Raw genomic sequence first — 20,745 nt, 5'->3', positions numbered from 1 at the left:
AGATAATTGTGGATCTTACAAACACATGCAATGAAGACAAGTTATGGTGGCACAAAAGACAAACAAGGAGAACGCTATGGCTCTGGTTAGGTGTCTCAAAGCATGTGAATTCCCTAACCATTACGTCTAGAATTCAGATTATTAGACTCTTATATTACATTACATAAACTTCCTGAGGACACTTTACAGCTGCTCTTTCAACAAAGATATTTCTCATTGACAAAACAATGCTCACTGGAAATTTTCCACCACAGTAGAGTGAGCATCAACATGATTGTAACCGACGTTAAATGTCTTTGAATAAGGAGGTTTGAACGGTTAGGGTTAAGTGATGCTTTAAGCAGCATAGACTCACCTACGTAAAGCTAACAGAGGATCAGGGCTTATGCCGTATAAGAAGCAAATACAAAAGATTTAGCTGAATGATCCTTTCTTAAGAGGAAAATCTGAAAAAAAAAAATGAGCAGGCTGTTTTGCTTCAGATATCAATGAGGTCATCGCCGCTTTCATCACTTTCCACTGTCAGCTGGCGAGTCCACCACTTCTTGACTTCAGACCCCGAGGAGGCCTCATCACTCACAGGGTTCATCTTAAACAGCATGGACTTCACACTCGTGCGCCCTGCGGGACAAACACAGTTAACCAGCCACGCGAACAAGTCAATGTGCAGAATACTAAATATGTGGAAAAATAAACAATAAACATGTCTCTGTTCTTTTTCAAATCCATTCAAAGAAACATGGGAAGAAAGCATAGTATAATTAGCATGCTAACATCCTTTAGCAACACTTAGCATTACATGTTGCTATATAGCTCAAAAGCAGTACTTTTGTAAATGTAAGAGCATGTGTAATAGTGTGAGTGTTTGGTGTTGACCTGCAGGAAGTCGCCACTGTCCCAGCTTCCTCTGGGGCCGGTCGGCGGAGTCCTGTCGATATCCGCTGCGGTCCGACAGGGTGGGGCTCAGTAAGGTCTGCAGGCCGCTGATCTGCTGGGTCAATCATTACAAATCATTTCATTAGAATGGAGACTCTGAGACACAGAGAGTCTCTGAAGAACAGACACTGGTAGGGCTACCTCTGGCTGAGTGGGATTGTCTTGGTTATGGGCATTGGTGTCCTCGCTGGGGATGGTGGTCTCAATGCTGGGAGGGTTGAGCAGACGCCGGAGGTCCTGCTGTTGGCTCTCTCTCAGACTGAGAATGATGCTACACGACTGCTGCTGCTTCTGAAGGAGGACGGTGTATATGTAAATATTATAGAATACAAAATGTTTTCATCAGTATATTTGATTAAACAATATATTTTAAAAAATCTCACTTAGACAGGAAGTTAATTTCACATTGTCAAGTTAGACTGACATAAAAATTGCATAAATTCCCACCAGACTGTTCAAAACCCACAGCCAAAAAAAACAACAAAAAAGTACAATATGGATTTATTTCCACATATTAAAGTGACCTCAGATTTGGGCCATGTTGAAATGAAGTGTAAATATAGTCACTGTCAAACAGCTGATCTGTTTTCAGTTTATTGATGTAAATATCAGTGAAGTGTCAGGAGTGTGTTTGTATGAACTCACAGCTCGTATGCGCTTGAGGCACTTCTTTAACCACATGCGGATGGTTTGTTTGGCCACCTCTTCCTCTATAGTGTATTCAAGCTGCTCTCGCGCCAACAGCTCCTCCAGCTGAAGACTCTTCCGGATATCAACTGAGCGGTACGACAGCATGCTGAAACACACACCATCAATGAGTTCCTATGAGCTGCTGAACAAGCTTAGTGGCCAATATGAACAACACTAACGATGGATTGAGCCTTTCAGGGTTTGTTCTTTTAAGGGAAAATTCGAGGTTTGATTGTAACACTTCTATATCAAAATAGGACATTTTGGTTTGTCGTGATATGAATCTTTTTGTTAGTGTGCTGTAGTGAATACTAATACTCCTTTCTAACCTCAGTACATCATGGAAGGTGACATCTCCTCCGTTGTGCAGACGCTCCATCTCATAACACATGTGTTTGAAGAGAAGCTTATCTTTGTCCAGGTCAACTTCCAGACGACCTCTCAGCAGACGGAGCAGAAACTTCACCCGAGAGGTCGGTATCACTCCCTGTTTTCAAAAAACTTAAATAATTACCGGTATATGTAATGGCAAAAGGGTTTATAAAAATCTCAAACTATCACTGTACTATAGCCTATAAAATTGATAGCCTGAATGCACTGTGAGTCGCTTATATATATCAAAGCATTAAATATTAGTTAAAAAAAAAGGTCAGTTTTAAAAAATCTTCAAGTGCACTGTTTTTTTTTTTTTTTTTTTGCATTTTTGATTGCAGTAATTCATTGGAAATTTTTTGATAAAGAAATTTGTGCACATAACTTGGATACACTAAAATAGGTGAATATGTCAGCTTCAGAGTGACCAAAAATGATCCTGGAGTAACAATATGTAATTTTTTGTTTGGCTGAAATATCAAGAGGTGGTTCATTGCCGAAGAACTTTACTATTTTACTATTACTTCTTTTACTGATGAAAATGAGAGATGAAATGAAAAGTTGTTGTTGCCTATGTAGAGTGTTCTTAATCAGCTTTGTGAGGTTTGTGCTGTCTTAGAAGGCTAGCAGGCATCAAGGAAGCTCGCTAGATTTTGGAGCAGAGCTCATGTGTCTAATTAGGGACAAATTCCTTCCTGTGCTCAGCTGTTACAGTCTTATGGCCTCAAGTGTTTCTAGCTGATCCCAGCACCGCTGGTTGATTCATTAAGGCCAGAAAATGACTGGTGTGCCTCATTTAACTCAAATATACACAAGCAGATATTACTGATCCTGTGGGAGGAGGTCAAATCTGCACGCACTTCCCTCTGCTGCTCTCAATAAGGCTGTTTCCACCTAATGAAGATGACAGCTCTACTCCTCTCGCTATCTGTGACAGGCAGTAATAACCTCCAATTACTCTGGAGGTGAGAATGTCGATGCGTGTGATTCATTCATTTGTGGCTTCAGAGCCGGTTGCGGAGAGCACACGTGGGTATTAACTCAAAATCATCCCCGCTGACAGCTGCTGATCACAGGCACGTTGCCTCCTCCTCCTCACCTCCCGCTTGTCATCCACCATGTTCCAAATGATCTGGAAGTGACGCAGGTCATTGTAGCTTAGCAACTGGTCTTCCTCGGTGGAGTAGAACAAAGAGAAATTCTCCACAATGATGGCTGAGGGGGAAATAAAGTCATTATGGTTGGGATAGCTTTCAGCTACGCTCTCAGAGCACAAGTAAGAGACGGAAAACAGACTCTTAACAAGTGTGCAAGTGCTACACGAATGATTGGCTGATGCGTTGCATTACATGGTCCTGTTGTACATACCTGACATGTGTTCTTGAATTGCTTGAATTGAGCAAGAGAGTTACCTTCGAATGCCATTGTCAGGTTTTAAATGTTTGGCAACGCTGGGAATGCAACCAGCTAACACACTGAATGACAAATTTCAGAGCATAAAATTGAGCAGTGTTTGAGTTACACACTCATGGTGTAATGTAGAGAGTGTTGTAGGCTTAAACCTGCTGTAAAAGACCAACTAGGACTATCAAGATTATGCTGGTCGAAAACTAGTTAGTGCAGGTCAGGGTTATTATAGTTAATTTGAACTGAAACCATTTTTTAGCGATATGCTATTTACACAGTGCAAATAGTTATAGATTCTATTTATACTATGTTAAAATAACAAGATTCTCTGCTATTTACAGTATTGTTCAAAATAATAGCAGTACAATGTGACTAACCAGAATAATCAAGGTTTTTCGTATATTTTTTTATTGCTACGTGGCAAACAAGTTACCAGTAGGTTCAGTAGATTCTTAGAAAACAAATGAGACCCAGCATTCATGATATGCACGCTCTTAATGCTGTGCAATTGGGCAATTAGTTGAATTAGTTGAAAGGGGTGTGTTCAAAAAAATAGCAGTGTGGCATTCAATCACTGAGGTCATCAATTTTGTGAAGAAACAGGTTTGAATCAGGTGGCCCCTATTTAAGGATGAAGCCAACACTTGTTGAACATGCATTTGAAAGCTGAGGAAAATGGGTCGTTCAAGACATTGTTCAGAAGAACAGCGTACTTTGATTAAAAAGTTGATTAGAGAGGGGAAAAACCTATAAAGAGGTGCAAAAAATGATAGGCTGTTCAGCTAAAATGATCTCCAATGCCTTAAAATGGAGAGCAAAACCAGAGAGACGTGGAAGAAAACGGAAGACAACCATCAAAATGGATAGAAGAATAACCAGAATGGCAAAGGCTCAGCCAATGATCACCTCCAGGATGATCAAAGACAGTCTGGAGTTACCTGTAAGTACTGTGACAGTTAGAAGACGTCTGTGTGAAGCTAATCTATTTTCAAAAATCCCCCGCAAAGTCCCTCTGTTAAAAAAAAGGCATGTGCAGAAGAGGTTACAATTTGCCAAAGAACACATCAACTGGCCTAAAGAGAAATGGAGGAACATTTTGTGGACTGATGAGAGTAAAATTGTTCTTTTTGGGTCCAAGGGCCACAGGCAGTTTGTGAGACGACCCCCAAACTCTGAATTCAAGCCACAGTACACAGTGAAGACAGTGAAGCATGGAGGTGCAAGCATCATGATATGGGCATGTTTCTCCTACTATGGTGTTGGGCCTATTTATCGCATACCAGGGATCATGGATCAGTTTGCATATGTTAAAATACTTGAAGAGGTCATGTTGCCCTATGCTGAAGAGGACATGCCCTTGAAATGGTTGTTTCAACAAGACAATGACCCAAAACACACTAGTAAACGGGCAAAGTCTTGGTTCCAAACCAACAAAATTAATGTTATGGAGTGGCCAGCCCAATCTCCAGACCTTAATCCAATTGAGAACTTGTGGGGTGATATCAAAAATGCTGTTTCTGAAGCAAAACCAAGAAATGTGAATGAATTGTGGAATGTTGTTAAAGAATCATGGAGTGGAATAACAGCTGAGAGGTGCCACAAGTTGGTTGACTCCATGCCACACAGATGTCAAGCAGTTTTAAAAAACTGTGGTCATACAACTAAATATTAGTTTAGTGATTCACAGGATTGCTAAATCCCAGAAAAAAAAAAATGTTTGTACAAAATAGTTTTGAGTTTGTACAGTCAAAGGTAGACACTGCTATTTTTTTGAACACACCCCTTTCAACTAATTGCCCAATTGCACAGCCTTAAGAGCGTGCATATCATGAATGCTGGGTCTTGTTTGTTTTCTGACAATCTACTGAACCTACTGGTAACTTGTTTGCCACGTAGCAATAAAAAATATACTAAAAACCTTGATTATTCTGGTTAGTCACATTGTACTGCTATTATTTTGAACAATACTGTATACTACTTAATGCAAATAATGGCAATTATCTGCGCCTCATTAATGTATTTCATTATAAAACAATATGCAGTAATAACGTATTTCTGTAATAACGTATTGAGTAATAACATATTGAGAATTTTAATTAAAATTATTAAATGGATGCCACATTTTTGGGACAATAAGCCCTCTCTACACTTTTTTCAACTTTTTTTTTTTTTTTTCTTAATTTTTACTAAAATGCATGCCTTTCCGATGTGATATGAGATTTAAAAAGGGAATAAAAAACGTTTTGTAAAAGCCGGGTTCAAAAAGTCTGACACATGCTATACCATATATGCCACGGAAGATGACCAAAAAAGAACTCAACATAACTAAGAAAACTAAAACTGAAATAAAAATGAATAAAAACTATAAATACATATTTACAAACAACAAAATTAAACTACTATTAGGGCTGCACGGTAAATCACATGCAATACCTATTGCACATCCGGTTCTGAACCGGCTTTACTGACAAGATGCGCATTAAATATTGCATGCGATTTATCGGGCAGCCCTAACTTAATAATAATAATATTACTTAATTAATAATAGTAAATTAAGAAAAACTACAACAACAAAATTACTAAAACTTTAAATTAACATAAAAGCAGAAAATATAATAATAAAATCTAATTCAAAATATGAACAAACATCTATATTAATATCTAATACTATCTCATTGATACTAAAATAAAACTGGTGCCGGTATGATGCTGGCCTAGTTTGGGGATCATAGTAGCCATGAAAGTCTTGCTAAAATGTCATTTTATTTTTATTAGACAAATTGAGGCTGGTAAGATATACAAATTTTTTTTAAAGGAAGTCTCATACCAAGCTTGCATTTAATTAATCAAAATAGTAAAAGTATACATTTTTAATAATGTTTTCTATTTTAATATATTTGAAATGTAATGGCAAATCCATGCTATCGACCATTCTAAGGCATATAAACCGCTATAAACTTCTACTCCATCAATACTGCATCCTGTTTGGTACATCGATTATAATTGGAGCAAGGCATTCTCAAATCAGTTCTGATTGGTGCACAACCCAACTTCTTTAATGAGCAGCCAGCACACCACAACATATGCTGATGATTAGAAAGTGTGTACATCTCTACAGTCCATAACCCAAGAGAAACAGAGACAGAGACTGAACTGGCTTTGACCCAAAGTGGTTCAAACAAAGCCTCATTCATATTCAGCAGTGACCAGTGCTGAGCTACACCACTCTGTTCAGACAAAAATAGAGATAATAAACATGGAAGGACGTCAGGAAGAATAATGGGCAGGGATATTGTATTTTATGAGCTAGTTTGGCTAGCGTCTAAAGGAAATTAAATGCCACCCCAGGAGATGGAACAGGATATTGTGTCGGCAGTCAGGGGAAAGAGGTGCTTACCTACGAGCAGGTTGAGCATGATGTAAGCGATGATGACATAGAAAGAGCAAAAGTAAATAAGGGCGCCAGCATAGTTGCCGCAGTCCGTTTCCCAGTAGCGATGTTTGTCTGGAGTGCAGAATGGTGGCTGCACCTGGGAAACGAGGCCGATGAACAAACATAATCAACACATGGGGCTCACAGCTGATGTGTTTTTGTTTAAAGAAATCATTCAGAAGCATGTCGAATGAAACCAGATGCTGTACAGTTATATTTGCAATTCTATCTGATTCATTTAAAGTGAATTGTTTACAGTTTCTTTAATGATTTTCACAGCGAGCAAGCGTGCTTGAGGGCAAAACGGGTCTGCCATCCAATCTCTTACCATGCAGTCATGCATGATCTTATTCCAGTCTTCACCTGTGACTATTCGAAACAGTACGGTGATGGCTTTACCCGCAGTGGAGAAGTTTGCGTGCCTGTCGGCGAGAGAGGAAAAAGTAACAGCTCACGCAGAGTCACTTCCTCTCATGCTGTCAGCTGTACCTGGAAATTGATTCTCTCAAATACATGTAGGGCATTCGAGCAAATCGTTTAGACAACACCAATTATATCAGCGCCGTGGGTATGTGTGTTACAAATCTGACACAGTCCAATCACTCCCTCCATGTGTCACAAGACGGCTTACCTGTTAATGTTCTCGCCGTATTTGACAGTGCCGAAGAGGACGACACCGGCGAAAGCGTAGCATAGCAACAATAAGAACATGCCCACGATAATAAAGAAACTCTTGTACATGCTGACGACCACAGTTAGCAGAAGCATCTTTAACGTCACCTGTAAATACAACACAGCTTGGTAGTGGAGGAAAATGCACTGTAATTTTCATGACTTTGCACATATTTTGTGTAAATATATAAGCATACTTACATGCTTCCCACATATGGTGAAAAACCTGAATACTATCACACATGTGCCCATCATGTATGTGTAAGCATTCTGAAGAAAAATAAATGTTTATTTACAGTATGAAGCACATTTCAATCAACAAAACAAAAGTTAAAAACAAAAATTAAAACTATGAATATTACTTTTAAATGATAACAACTGTACCTTTTGTGAATCTGACATTAAAACAACAGATCATTTGTTTTTTGACTGTTCAAACAGGAGTGCCTTTTGGTCTGACATGTATTGTCGGCTGAAAATTTTGTCTTAGAGTTTTTGTCTTTGGTCTTAGAGTTCACTAGAAATTACATAATCTTTGGTATAATAATTGATGATGACATTTATCAGAAGACCCGGATATTTAAGCAGTTGTTTCAGTACATTATTTTATGTTAATCTCATTTTATATTAAGCCAAAAAAGGTACAAAATGCATGCATGACATTTTATGCATGACATTTTAGTGTGTACCTGTAAAGCAAAGTGCAAAATGATCCATATGACTCCCAGGGATGTGACGAGTAGGTCATATCTGTTTCTCCTGCTCTGCCAGTATCCAGCTGGTGACATAGCTATCAGCTTCATAGTCACCTGCGGAAGAGCATATTTAATTATGTCGTGACCGTACAATACTTACAAAAGACCTCATGAACTCTGGGGCCTCTGGTGAATTTTAAAACTTTTTTGTGGGTGGAAAGAAATCTTGCTTGGGCTGACTCATGAAAGAACAGCAAACGGAGTTGTAAATATATAGCCTACTTACCTCCAGAACAAAAATGAATGTGAAAACCACAGACATTGTTGCCAAAGGAAAAGTAACAGGGTGAAGTTCATCCCACTGTAACACATCCACAAAATGTTATTTATCATTTTATTAGAGAAATAAAGTAAAAATTTTTGCTGTAACCCTCCTCACCTTAACAGACAGGAGCACAGACTGCGCTAACACCAGCACTGCAATACCTCGCTTGAAAAAAGGATGCTGGGTAATGTCATACATTTTTGCACGGAATCCACCGTTTTCTGCAAATTGAAGAGAATAAATTTCAGCATTGAAAGAAGAGAAAATTAGTTCTTTTCTGAATGATCCGGTGCTGTGGTTATAAAACAAAGACCTGGTTAAAATTCCCTGACCTTCACAATAATCTCTACGCTCTCCTTTATTATTAGTTAAAAGACTGGCATAGAGAAAATCATCTCAACTGTTCATTCTATGAACTTGGTAAGAGCTTTACCCATGGCATTGCTTAGAGATCCGCTACATAATCGTTTTGGTGTCTTTTAGCTCAAGGTCATGAGGTCTGAGTGGCATTCATCATACACCATAATCACAAGTTAATTTCAACAGCCACAAAGCGCAGACAGATTATTTGAAGCTGGTATCAATGGAGTTGGAGTGCTGACTGAGGTATTGATTTTTCTGTTATTCCACGAGGCAGACTATCTGACAGGAAGCACTAAGGAAGCTCCGCCTACTGCCGTCCACAGCTCTCTATAGCTATCTCTCGATTTAGTTCTTATAGGGCATGTAAAGAATATTATTGTTGCAATGTTATTTAAGTATAATTTATATTCTATTATTGTTATTATATAATACTATTTATCAATACTTTAAATATTTTTTATATTAAGTTTTAGTCATTTTGTTTCATAATGTAAGTTTTTAAATATAATTTTAGAGCTTAATTTCAACTTATTTCACTTAGTTGCCAAGGCAAATTTATTTTTTATTTTTGTAAGTTTTAGTTTTTCATATAACAATTATATGTTATTTAAGCTTTGTTTAAATTATTTCAATTCATTTTTTTTATGGTTTTACTCTTTTTGGTTTTAATTTTTGTTATATTTTTTTTATTGGTTAATCAAAAATCATACATTGCTTAGAAAAATATTTAGCACACCACTCCTGGGTAACTAACTAACTAACTAACTAAATAATTACAGGAAAAAAAAAATAGTTAAATAGTAGTAGTACAGTAGTTTTGAGAATTCTCTGCCCGGTTAAATTTATGGATGTTAATTATACTTGATAGTGGTAGAAGAAAAAAGAAAGGAAGTAAACCATTATTCAAATTTGATCTCTCTTTGAGGGAAATTTTAATTAGAACGGTTGCGTTACCCCATAAAATGCATTTTGTTTTGTTTGAACAAAATTTGATTTGAGTTATCAGTACTGGAGGAAGAGCACACTGCTTCCATGCTGATAGCGAAAGCCATTGGTTCAGCCCATTGTTCACAAAGGCAGCACAGATGAACAATTCTATTGTAATTTACAGAGAACTGCTGCATGTTGTTAAAAAAGATAATTGAACAACTCAGATGTACTTAATGACTGAAAAAGAACAGAAAAGTACCAAAAATGTGTCCATTTCAGCCTTTGGAGTTTGGTTCAAAACATATCAATAAAATATGCAAACTTGTCAGTAGATTGGAGCATTATTTTGTGTCTAATTGCCACATAAAATATGCCTGGATAATTGCCTACTATGATAATTGTGTTTATTCTTTCCTGCTGTTATGAAACATGTCTTTGAAGTGTCTGTTTCCAGGCGAGCCAACGGCAGTCTAACATAAAAACATAACGAGCCACCGCCGTCACCGCAGAACCTGCGATGCCAAATCAATCAGTCATTCAATCTTTGTGAGACAGAGAATCACTCTTCTCTCTTTGGCTCCGAGGTGCTCACAGAGCCCAAAGTCATTCATGCTACAGGCAGCTATAACTTCTGACTCAAAAGTGAAGTGGTTATTATCAAGTGTGTGATTGCCTTGGGGGTGTACCCACTGCTGAAAGCTTAAATTTAGTTTGTTCTCTACTACAGCAGATGAGAGCTGATTAAATGCTTCAGGAACCACATGCAAAGCATGGATGGCTCATTAGCCAGGAGAGGAAGAGTAGAAGATGGAGGGAGGGATAGAGAGAAAGAAAGAGATGGGAGACTGAGAGGCTGCTGCTGAATAATACACTTGCTGCTCTGGTGATGTTTATCTGTGCACCAACATGTCACTTTTTTGTGGCTGTTTGACCATTTTGGAGGATTCAAATTCCTTTTGAAATAAGATGCTTCAATTATCTTTAGATGTCTTTGACAAAGAAAATATGAGTATTATAGCTTTGAATCAAACAAAGTGATGTAGTTTATACTTCAATGTATTTAAAATTAGGGCTGGGCAGGTTAACACATTATTATTGCATTAACGCATTAATTGATTAACGCCTATAATTATTAGTTTTTTTATTATTATGAAAGTCCATTGCTCACTGGCTCTGAATAAACATACATACAAATCGTGGGTCACAGGAGGGGATGCTTTCAATCAAATTATTTAGGCTAAGCATCAGCATTCACAAACCACTGAAAAGAATGCAACAAGCTTGTAATCACCACTTCATAGATGGGAAAACGTATGTTTCCGATAGCACGTGAAGACAGCAGAGTGCTTGCTTAGCACAGTGGAGTGCATTGTTTTATTAACTTGTGGTTTATTATTTTGAGTCGTATGATGTGGTAACACATGGCCTTCTAACAATATATTGCTTTTTCTACTAATAAATATTCATGCAACCATGCAGCATGTATCAGATCTGCGCTCCGGGGCGGTTAGCCCTCACTCATCTATATATAACTGAACCGCATTCTTTCCCACCTCTTCCAACCGAGCCATGGACAATGGGACTGCTAAACTGAGCGATCACACTAGTCAAACGAACCAGGCTGTGGGGGTTAGGTTTGCCTAGTGTGAGCACACCCTAATTATTCTCCCGCATCCCGCAAACACAAGTCTCCACCAGCCCATCAAGTGTTGTCCCGTGCCGCACTAATTAAAAAATTTCACTACTGTACATTGTTTCTCTTGATACTTTTAAATACTCAAACACATGACGGTGCACAAACTACAACAGATGCACAAATTGACATTGTATTTCTATAGACCTCAAGAGAGCACTTACCTGGACGTGGGGGGAGGTGGAGGGGCTGAGCAATCTTCAGCCGACTTTTCAAATCTTCCCATCTCCTCTGATCCACGGTCAAAAGAGCAGTGCCCTAAACAAAAACATCCAACACATCTGTTCAGGGTTCAGCCAATAAACCTACTGTAGCTACTAATCAACTAACAGTAAGAAAAAATCCATACCTTATTTTCATTAAAGTTGGCAATGACAACACCAACAAAAAGAGTGAGCCCAATCATACAGCCCAAGAACACAAAGACGTGGATGTAGATGCCATGAATCTGTTTTAAGAGACAATCAAAGGTCCTTAACAGTGCAGTCATGATCAATCATTTCAGTATGCAGTTTAGTATCTTAAAAAAAAAGTAACTTACTGGTCCTACTCTGTGTATGATGACGTCTCTCACCTCCACCCAGCCCTTCAGTGACAGTACTTCAAACAGCGCCAGCATGGCATTGCCCACATTATCAAAATTAAAGTTTCGCGGGTTTGCCCTAAAAAGAGCATTTTAAGAGATATTTGTCATTTTTATTTCCGTCTATCTTGGAATATTAAGCATGTTTTAATTTTTTTATTTTCCATTGTGATTTCCATGAGCATGTTTACTTTCTCCTTGCTCCCTAATGCTTCCCCAAAAAATCGAAGGCAGAAAAATAATTACATATTTAAAATATAGAGTACATGTGTAAAGTATAATTGTAAGCATACAATGTATTTGCTGATGTATTTGTAGTATGTAATGGTCATGAAAATAATACCACAATGGAAAAAAAATATCTAAAAAGATTGTAAATTGTATTTAATTTTATTGAAATATGAACCAGACATTAATTGTTATAATCACATTAAAAGCGATGACATGAACCCAAGAACATTCAGAAAGCATTTTTGAATGTGATTTCTAAATAATTTTCTCAACTCATCTTTTGAGTTATAAAGTACCACTATTCTTAAAACATAAAAATAACAAGAAGAAAAAAAGGGGAAATTAAATATTCAGCTGTTCCCTTCTTATAATATCAGGCATAAAATGTACCAGAAATGTTATGGTGTCTATCTGCCTGTCTCTCTGTGTGTGTGTGTGTGTGTGTGTGTGTGTGTGTGTGTGACTGGACTTTAGACACTGCTCTATGGGCTAAACACGAACACAATACCAAGAGGATCAAACGCCTTGCTCTTTTCCTGTTTCCACGCAAAGCGCTCAAAGATGAAAGAGCAACAACCTGTCTCTCTCTCTCTCTCTCTCTCTCTCTCTCTCTCTCTCTCTGTTATTCAGCATTAGCAGAAACCTTGCTTGCTCTAGATCAGTTATGGACCAATGTGTGTCTTGTGCTGGTCTCACAAATAATTTGCCATTTTGTTGCCACATCTCTAGAGCAATAACAGACTCATTGGTGTGTGGGTGTATGATTGTGTTGTTTGTGTTTATGCCTGAGGGAAGGATATATCAGCCCCCTGCTCTGTGCCTACGACAACTGCACTCCAACACTGACTACTGCTTATGGGGAAAATACATATAAAAGATGATGAAAATGTGGTGCTGTTTTTCTGATGAGAGCATTTATCATACTGGTTTGTGCTGTCACAGATGAGATGTTACTACAGGGATTTCTCAAAAAGACCTCAACACTGAAGATGTGACAGGTTCAGTTTGTGTTGGATTATTCAGTGCTTTTAAATGCAACTGAATTCTATTCATTTGTTAAAGTAAAAAATAGATATTGCATTTTATATTGCATTATAGTTCAATAAATTTGAACATTTGAAAAACAAACAAAAAACTATAGAGAACATTCTTTTCCATTTCATACCAAACTCTTGGCACCCAGAAACCTGGTTTCTTCTCACCCGGCCTGAGCTTTAAATTCAGGTTCTTTGAAATGCTCACATTGATTCTAAAGATGCCATGGCAGTCCTCCTGAAAATGTCAAAAGCACAAAATTTCACTGAAGTACAGAAGATCCTTCACCCCGAACTTAGTTAGAAAAGTTGTAAGAATTGCATTGTACCTTATCGGAGATATGGGGATCATTACATTTGGCAAGTTTTCCAGCAAAGAGTTGCACCCCGAAGGTTGCAAACACCAGCATTAGTGTCAGAAGAAGAATAGAGACCTGTTTGGGAAATCGATAATCCAGTCTAAAGCAAAATGGTTTTCCCATAAAATATGGTCAGCGCATTACTCTCATATACAGTAACCCTATAACCCAAGGGGAGCAAAACTTTAATAAAGAAGGTCCGTTAAGAAATCTCCTACAGAAATACTGCCGAGTTAATGCCTTGCATTCAACTACTGCAATGAAGAGAGTATGAAACATTATACATTAAAGTGTAAGTACTCAGAACACAAACGTCTTGTTCCAAAATATAATCTACTGAAAATATGTAAAAAGACACTGAAAAATAATTGTAAATTAAATTATAAATGCAAAAAAAAAAAAAGAGTTAAGAAAGCATCAGGAAAAAAAGGTACACAAAATATATCTTTTAGAAGAATTAACAAACAGCCAGCCATCTCTGTTCTCCTTTTATTGAGCAACTACAGGCAGGAAGTGGGCCGATTTGTTCACTCACCAAGAAGATCTCTTTGAAACCCTTGATGACCTCTCGAACCACCTTCCTCATTTGGGGCACCAGTTTAAATATACGCAGAGGGCGCAGGCAGCGTAGCATCATGAGGAGCTGGGCACCAGACTCAGGGGGCACATTGTTTGGTAGCCAGCATAGAAAGATCAGACTGACCTACAGAGTGTGCAGAAAGATCACCTTAAAGGCCACAACTCTTCATTTAATTCTGATCAAGAATGTGAAATCACTAACTGCAGATTATTTTTCTATGGCATATTTATATTGCTTTATTAATATAAATGCAATATGTATTACTCATGCAATAGTCAGCAGTGGAAGTGTCGGCTTTTGTATTAAATGCAAATAATGTTTATGTGGGACAGGCAGAATTCTTCCGAAATGAGTAAACAGGATTAAATTGACGTGACTGGGTCATTTAAATAAAACGCTGTTTAGGGTCATTAAAACCCAATCTTCGGAGCCTCATTAGAGAAGTGAGTAATCAGCTAGAAGGCTGTGTCAGAAAGTGGGTTTTTCACAGGAGAGCTGAGAATGAGTTTTACTAAGTAGATGAAGATGTCCATGACGCCACCGAAGTCTCGGATGACTGCAGTGGGAGTGAAGAACAGACCATCTGCCATGATCTTCAGGTTCAGCTCGATGCTCATGAAGATGACAAACACGTATTCTCCAATCTGCAGGGAAAGGGGTGGTTTAGTGTTCAAGAGAATAACATTTTTCATAGAGCAGTTTTTTTATAAAAACTTAACTAAAGGTTTGCAAGCTTTATCCTAACAATTCTTTGTCTTCTGGTAAGATAGAGAAGTTTTTGAGCCTGGGAGTGTCATAACACAAAATCTTGCCAGGATAAAAATCTTTCCCTGTGCTCTTGAAAATATCCTTATCAGGTAAAGATCAGGTCATCCTGGACTGTCTGAAGTGGAGTTTCAATCAGTGGTATAGAAAAAGAGACAGAAGACTTTCAAGAGTGTCAGGTCAATCAGCCACAACTTTCTGTTTCGTAAAGTACAAGATCTTCGAAACAGAGGCACCCTAAACGCATTCACTTTCAAAGTCAACTTAAACTCTGAAGTAGACTAAATCAGTGGGGATCATTATCAAATGTGTCAAACTAGTGTCAAAACTAGTCAAGCGTGGCTATCAAAAGTGCTGGACTGCAACAAAAGCGAGACATGATGACCAGCCTTTAGGAAAGAGATGAGGAACATTTACAGGGTAAAAAAGTTAGTTGGATGTGCGTGTGGGATAGAATGGTGACCATTTGGGTTTAGAATACCTGCAGGGTAGGGACATGCATGACCCTAGTAAAAGGGGACTCAAACATCATGGAAATGCATGAGCAGATGGTGACCACGATCATCACCCAGTCCAGATAGGTTACCAAGCCCAGCAAATCACTGGAGAACACACACAGACGCATACACATGCAAGGTTTAGTGCAGGTTAAATGTGCATTCTTCCTACACTTCAGTCTGAGCTTACATAACTTTGTCTTCATTTTGCAGATCTTTTGAAACTGGTGAAATCCTGCTAGGACACTGAAGCCCTATGTTTCCATCTAATCCCACACTAACCCAGCCTGGCGTGTCTTACAGATCAAAACTTTCCAAAGCCCATTCTTATACTACATTTCTAGAATCAAAACAGATGTATAAATGAGGGAATCTCAAGAAAACGTGTGCAGGTCATATTTTAAGAAAAAAAATATATATAAAAAAAGAAAGAAATACCATTATTTAGACATTATTTTCATGACAATTAAGCACATTTATTTATTTTTTTCTTTCATTATTTCATAATGTAAGGTTACACTTTATTTTAAGGTGCCCTTGTTACAGTGTAATTATATATTTAAATAGAGAGTAATATTAATTAACCACATGCACTTACTTACTATATGGTTAGGGTTAGGATTAGGGTTTGTCTTACAGTCACTTGCATGTAATTATACATAATTTATTATTGCATAATTTGCATAACTTATTATTATTACAATATTAAGTACATGCAACCTGTAACAAGACTATCGTAAAATAAAGTGTTACCTAATTTACTCATATTTTACAATTCAAATAATATATTATTATTTAATTTAAATGACATAAATTGTAAATGATTTGTGGCAAAAGTAAGATGCCGGTGTAAGCTGTAATCCTTTTTTTATATATTGAATTGTGTATATTACCAGGCTATCATGCATCATGCACAGGCCCTAAACATTTATGAACTTACTATAATTGATGGTATTTTGTGCTGTTCACTGCGCCTGTATTGGGATCCGTTTTTGACCTATTCATAAAAAGCCCATTACCACACATACACACACACAACAGTTTGTGAAACAACATGGCATTTTTTCAGTGATTATGGTACCAAAGGATTAGTCATCTCATTGAGGCGTATGAAAATGCTGCTGTAACTAATCATATACTGCAGTGGAATTCTATTTGCTTTGGCCTTACACATTAAAACGGGCTCGCACAATCATTCGGCAAAAGTTTCGAAAGCGATGCTCTCTACCAACGATGAAGAGTGGCTTGTCAAAGTATGGATGGTTTTCCCGGAGTTCTTCCTCTTGGACTTTTCTGGGGGGAAAAAAACATTCTGGGCTTAACAATAAATCATTTTGAAATCTCATATTCAGCAAACACTGCTTTTCTAAGTTTTATTAAAGTAAGGAAAAGATAGAAAGATATAGGATGCACAGAATGGACCTTACTAGTTCTTTTAGTGTACTCTATCTGTAAATCAGCTAAAATGTGATCTGATCTCTCTTCTACAGTCCCTTCTTGCCCTCTGAATACAGCAAATAAATACAGCCGACTTAAAACAAAAGCTTTGCTTCCTTGCAATATGTCTTGTTGTCATACACTGATGGCACTATGCCACCATCAGCATACAGTATTAGAGAAAGATATGGTGTAATAACTCCCACATGGCATGTTTTGTTTGGGGGGATAAGATCTGTTCGACTGACCGCATGCCAAGGCAAGTGTATGGAGTGTCAGAAATACCGTTTCATCTCAGCCTGCTCCTTTTTCTCTTGTATCATCTTGATTTCACTGTCCTCCCGCTGGGCGTTACGGTAGCGGACCGTGGTGGAGTGCTGAAGAGTTCACACGCATGTCAGAGATCACAGATAGTCACAGATAGTGCTGTCAGCTATTACTCGGTGATGCCTGAGTGTGTGTGTGTGTGTGTATGTGTGTGTGTACACACATCCTGAGTGAGTGTTTCCAGGGATTTCCCTCTACTGATTCTCTGGCTGGTAGAGCCATGCCTGAGGGACCTATGCCAAAAAGTAGTATAATATAATGCATTTTATGACTATAGTGTACATCAATCCATTAATCCTTATATAAATTAATAAGATTAGTATGTGAAAGCATGTTAATGTGCTTTCCTAACCGGCGTTCTTGGCGGATGTGGTGCTGGACACTGAGTATGGATCTCTCTTTTGTTGGCTGACCCTCAAAAGAGCCACTCAGCATGCGTTGTCTAGTGCAGGCTCTGAAAAATTAACACAGACAAACCACAACTAGGTCAACAGAAAAAGACAAACAGTGTGGTATTCTTTGAGAAAACTTGCATCTATGATACTTGTTGTATTGTCCATCTAATATTAAGACATTAAATCCAAATAGGCTTTTATTTAATTTCTTACTGTGCATGCTTCATTTAAGCAGTTTATGCATCAAAATCTAATAACTATCTCCATTTTGAAGTCCTATTCTAAATTATTTCCAATTTTTTTTTTTACTTAGAAATAATTCAAATTATTTTTTTTACTATACCTTCTGTAAATGTATAGGATAGTGTGAAGAGTTTCAGTGAACAACAACCCTTAAGCCGTGCCACTACTGTCTGTCATGTACGCTGTTGTACATCCGACACAGCAGATGGTTCTTATTAGCTAACACTGTGTTGTGCAGGTGGAAACAGTTCTAAGGAATGGGGCGCCCATGGAGAGGAAACTAATTAATCCTTTTTCAGAGTGGTCAAATGTGACCTGTGGTGCACTAAAAACTCAGGCTAACAGTGAGGAGAAGATGAAGCAGTAGGAGGGAATTCATCTCCTAGGAAAGATTTGGCATGTTTAGTATAGGTATATGAGGTAATATGTCGACTAGGCTCCACTTCCACTTCTGCCAAAAATTACAAAACGTAGATGATGATCACTCAGTTGACTCCATTTATACCGAAGTAACTTTCTGTATGCATGTGGGACATTCTCAGCAAGCGACCCTGTTTGTGTTTTCACAAGAGTTAATACTGATTTATTTAACAACATCGAATTTAGGCACAATATTTGGTTGATTTAACTCTTTAAATTTAAAATTGAATCATACTATAACATTTAATGTTTAGTGCACATAATGACCTGAATTAAATGAACCATAATTTTATCTTTAAATGTAACTGACTGAAAAATCATATCTCTGCACATTTATCACATTACATTTCAGTTTCATGTAATGCAGAAACAAATCTAACTAAACTGAAATGAAACCACTATAAATATATTTATTACTTTGGGCTTGCAACACTTTTTTAAAAGGACAAGAGATCTGTATGAAGGAATAGTCAAGAAGCCCCTTGTGGTGTTTTCTGACAGTTAAAAAAAAAGCAAATCTTCCAGAGCTATGTCTAGAGATGAAATGTGACTGGTGAGGCTGTTGCTATAATTGGTAGTGGGAGATTGTTCCGCCGCTGTGATCCCATTGGCTGTTTTTGCTCTAAATCAGTGCTGATCTATGTATGCTTTGAAAAGCCGTCTGCTCACCACCGCCTCTCTATTGTCCATTAATTGCAGAGTCATGTACCAGAACACAGCTAATGACAATTTCAGCTTCAAGAGAACACGTCGCCCTTATTTATGGCCACTCAGAGTGATGAGTGCTTGGCTGATGAGGGATGTGTGTGTGCGCATGTGTGTATGCAGACAGACTGAATGCCCCAGACAGCATAGACGACGTGGGATGGATACTGATGTGCAGTCTGTCTACTTAGCTGGAGGAGGAGGGGTGGTCAAGGTGAGGTGTATGAGTGTGTGTATGTGAGTGTGTGTGTATATAACACAAGGGAGGAGGGGACGGCATTGACGTGATCTGAAACTAAACGACGGAGGCGAGAGCGGTTGATGGAAACTTGGAATATGTGGTTGCATCGCTGCCAGATTTTTAAATAATAATTTGTTCATTCATGCTCACAGGTGACCCACTACCAGTTGTATTGATATGGAGACGCCATTATCTGCTCCGACTGCCGGGCTGGCTGGATGACAAACATGGAGTCGAAATCATGGAAATGTAGGATCGAAATCAAAACATATTAACCCTGCATAGGAATGAATGTGTTTTTGCCCAAAGCTGCCAGAGAACAAAGCAAAGCTGTATTACTACTCCCATCACATATCTATAATATGAATAAATATCTGGTAACCTTTTACTTAAAGTCTTTATGTATAATGCATTATAAAGGGTTATTAAATGGTCTAATGCATTATAATTATTCATATTTTGCATTGTAATACATAATCTTGTTGTAAATAATTATAACATAATATAATAATTTAAAAAGCATAGTGTAATAATTAACTGATAAGTGTTATATTGTATTAACTATTGTTACAATTATTCATGAGATTGTACAATGCATGACAAAGCATTTGAAAATTTCAGGCTGATGAAAAAATCTGTCTTATTCAATAACACACTGAATTCAATTATCTGAACATGAACATTTAAAAAAAGTTTGGACTATAAATATGTTTGCACATTGATTAGCAATGATTTTTTAAAAATGACTTAAAATAATAAATCAGTAGCCTTGCTAGGATGTGCATACTATAATAAAAATATCAGTCTCTGTCGGTGAATGTGTTTATATATGTATATATGTATATGTAAAATAAAATAAATAAAGCTTATATGCAATAAATAGATTTAAAAAATGCTGGGAGAAGATCACAAGCTCACCGCAGAATTTTATTGACAGTGGTTTCCTTTTCCATGAGGTTACGAGCCCGGATGCTAAATACTGACTTTCGGAGCTAGGAAGAAAAAGCAGTTTAGGCACACAGGAGACATGGATCAATACACAGTACAATTTAGATGGATTTATTTGCAAACAGCTATTATTATATGGGTAAAGCTGAATTTGATATCAGCAAACAAAAACATCTGAATGTAATCAACAAAATGTAGTTATGCAAGTCTTGTTGCGTGGGAAACAGATCTGTTCCTTTCAGAACATTCATGAATGCACTGTTCAGTCCCTGTGTGTATTGAGGGGGCAGACCGTGGGAGGGATGGAGTCTGGTACCTTCTGATCTATGTATTTATTATCTTCAATGGCAGATCTCTTGGAATGGTCACAGGATGAGGACGACGCTGAGGGAAGGCGACGGAACAGACAGCTGGGGTCCTGCTGCTGTCGGTCAATGAACTGCTTCATGAAGCTCTCCCTGCAG

At 37.7% G+C, this 20,745-nt stretch overlaps 1 protein-coding gene across 1 annotated transcript in view; it reads right to left on the bottom strand.

Moving 5' to 3' along the window:
* Positions 1–35: 35 nt before the first annotated feature.
* Positions 36–20,745, bottom strand: part of LOC113108455 (sodium leak channel non-selective protein-like) — an 81,914-nt gene continuing 61,204 nt past the window's right edge. Inside the window, exons 18-45 of the mRNA XM_026271602.1 lie at positions 20,598–20,739; positions 20,252–20,325; positions 17,682–17,783; positions 17,493–17,562; positions 17,288–17,379; positions 16,736–16,858; positions 16,506–16,562; positions 15,550–15,670; positions 14,816–14,947; positions 14,259–14,426; positions 13,694–13,798; positions 13,496–13,602; positions 12,058–12,178; positions 11,866–11,964; positions 11,681–11,774; positions 8,645–8,751; positions 8,492–8,566; positions 8,200–8,319; positions 7,712–7,780; positions 7,470–7,618; positions 7,167–7,260; positions 6,803–6,935; positions 3,098–3,213; positions 1,956–2,113; positions 1,582–1,732; positions 1,078–1,227; positions 877–991; positions 36–621 (exon numbers count right to left, since the gene is read on the bottom strand). Coding sequence (XP_026127387.1) covers positions 479–621; positions 877–991; positions 1,078–1,227; positions 1,582–1,732; positions 1,956–2,113; positions 3,098–3,213; positions 6,803–6,935; positions 7,167–7,260; positions 7,470–7,618; positions 7,712–7,780; positions 8,200–8,319; positions 8,492–8,566; positions 8,645–8,751; positions 11,681–11,774; positions 11,866–11,964; positions 12,058–12,178; positions 13,496–13,602; positions 13,694–13,798; positions 14,259–14,426; positions 14,816–14,947; positions 15,550–15,670; positions 16,506–16,562; positions 16,736–16,858; positions 17,288–17,379; positions 17,493–17,562; positions 17,682–17,783; positions 20,252–20,325; positions 20,598–20,739 — 3,187 coding nt within the window. The 3' untranslated portion in view covers positions 36–478. The remainder of the gene's footprint in view (positions 622–876; positions 992–1,077; positions 1,228–1,581; positions 1,733–1,955; positions 2,114–3,097; positions 3,214–6,802; positions 6,936–7,166; positions 7,261–7,469; positions 7,619–7,711; positions 7,781–8,199; positions 8,320–8,491; positions 8,567–8,644; positions 8,752–11,680; positions 11,775–11,865; positions 11,965–12,057; positions 12,179–13,495; positions 13,603–13,693; positions 13,799–14,258; positions 14,427–14,815; positions 14,948–15,549; positions 15,671–16,505; positions 16,563–16,735; positions 16,859–17,287; positions 17,380–17,492; positions 17,563–17,681; positions 17,784–20,251; positions 20,326–20,597; positions 20,740–20,745) is intronic.

This window comes from Carassius auratus, chromosome 9 (genome assembly GCF_003368295.1).
Source record: "Carassius auratus strain Wakin chromosome 9, ASM336829v1, whole genome shotgun sequence".
Classification (NCBI taxonomy): Eukaryota; Metazoa; Chordata; class Actinopteri; order Cypriniformes; family Cyprinidae; genus Carassius; species Carassius auratus.
The sequence above is the reverse complement of the archived record's forward strand: the minus strand, read 5'-3'. Positions and strand labels throughout refer to the sequence as shown.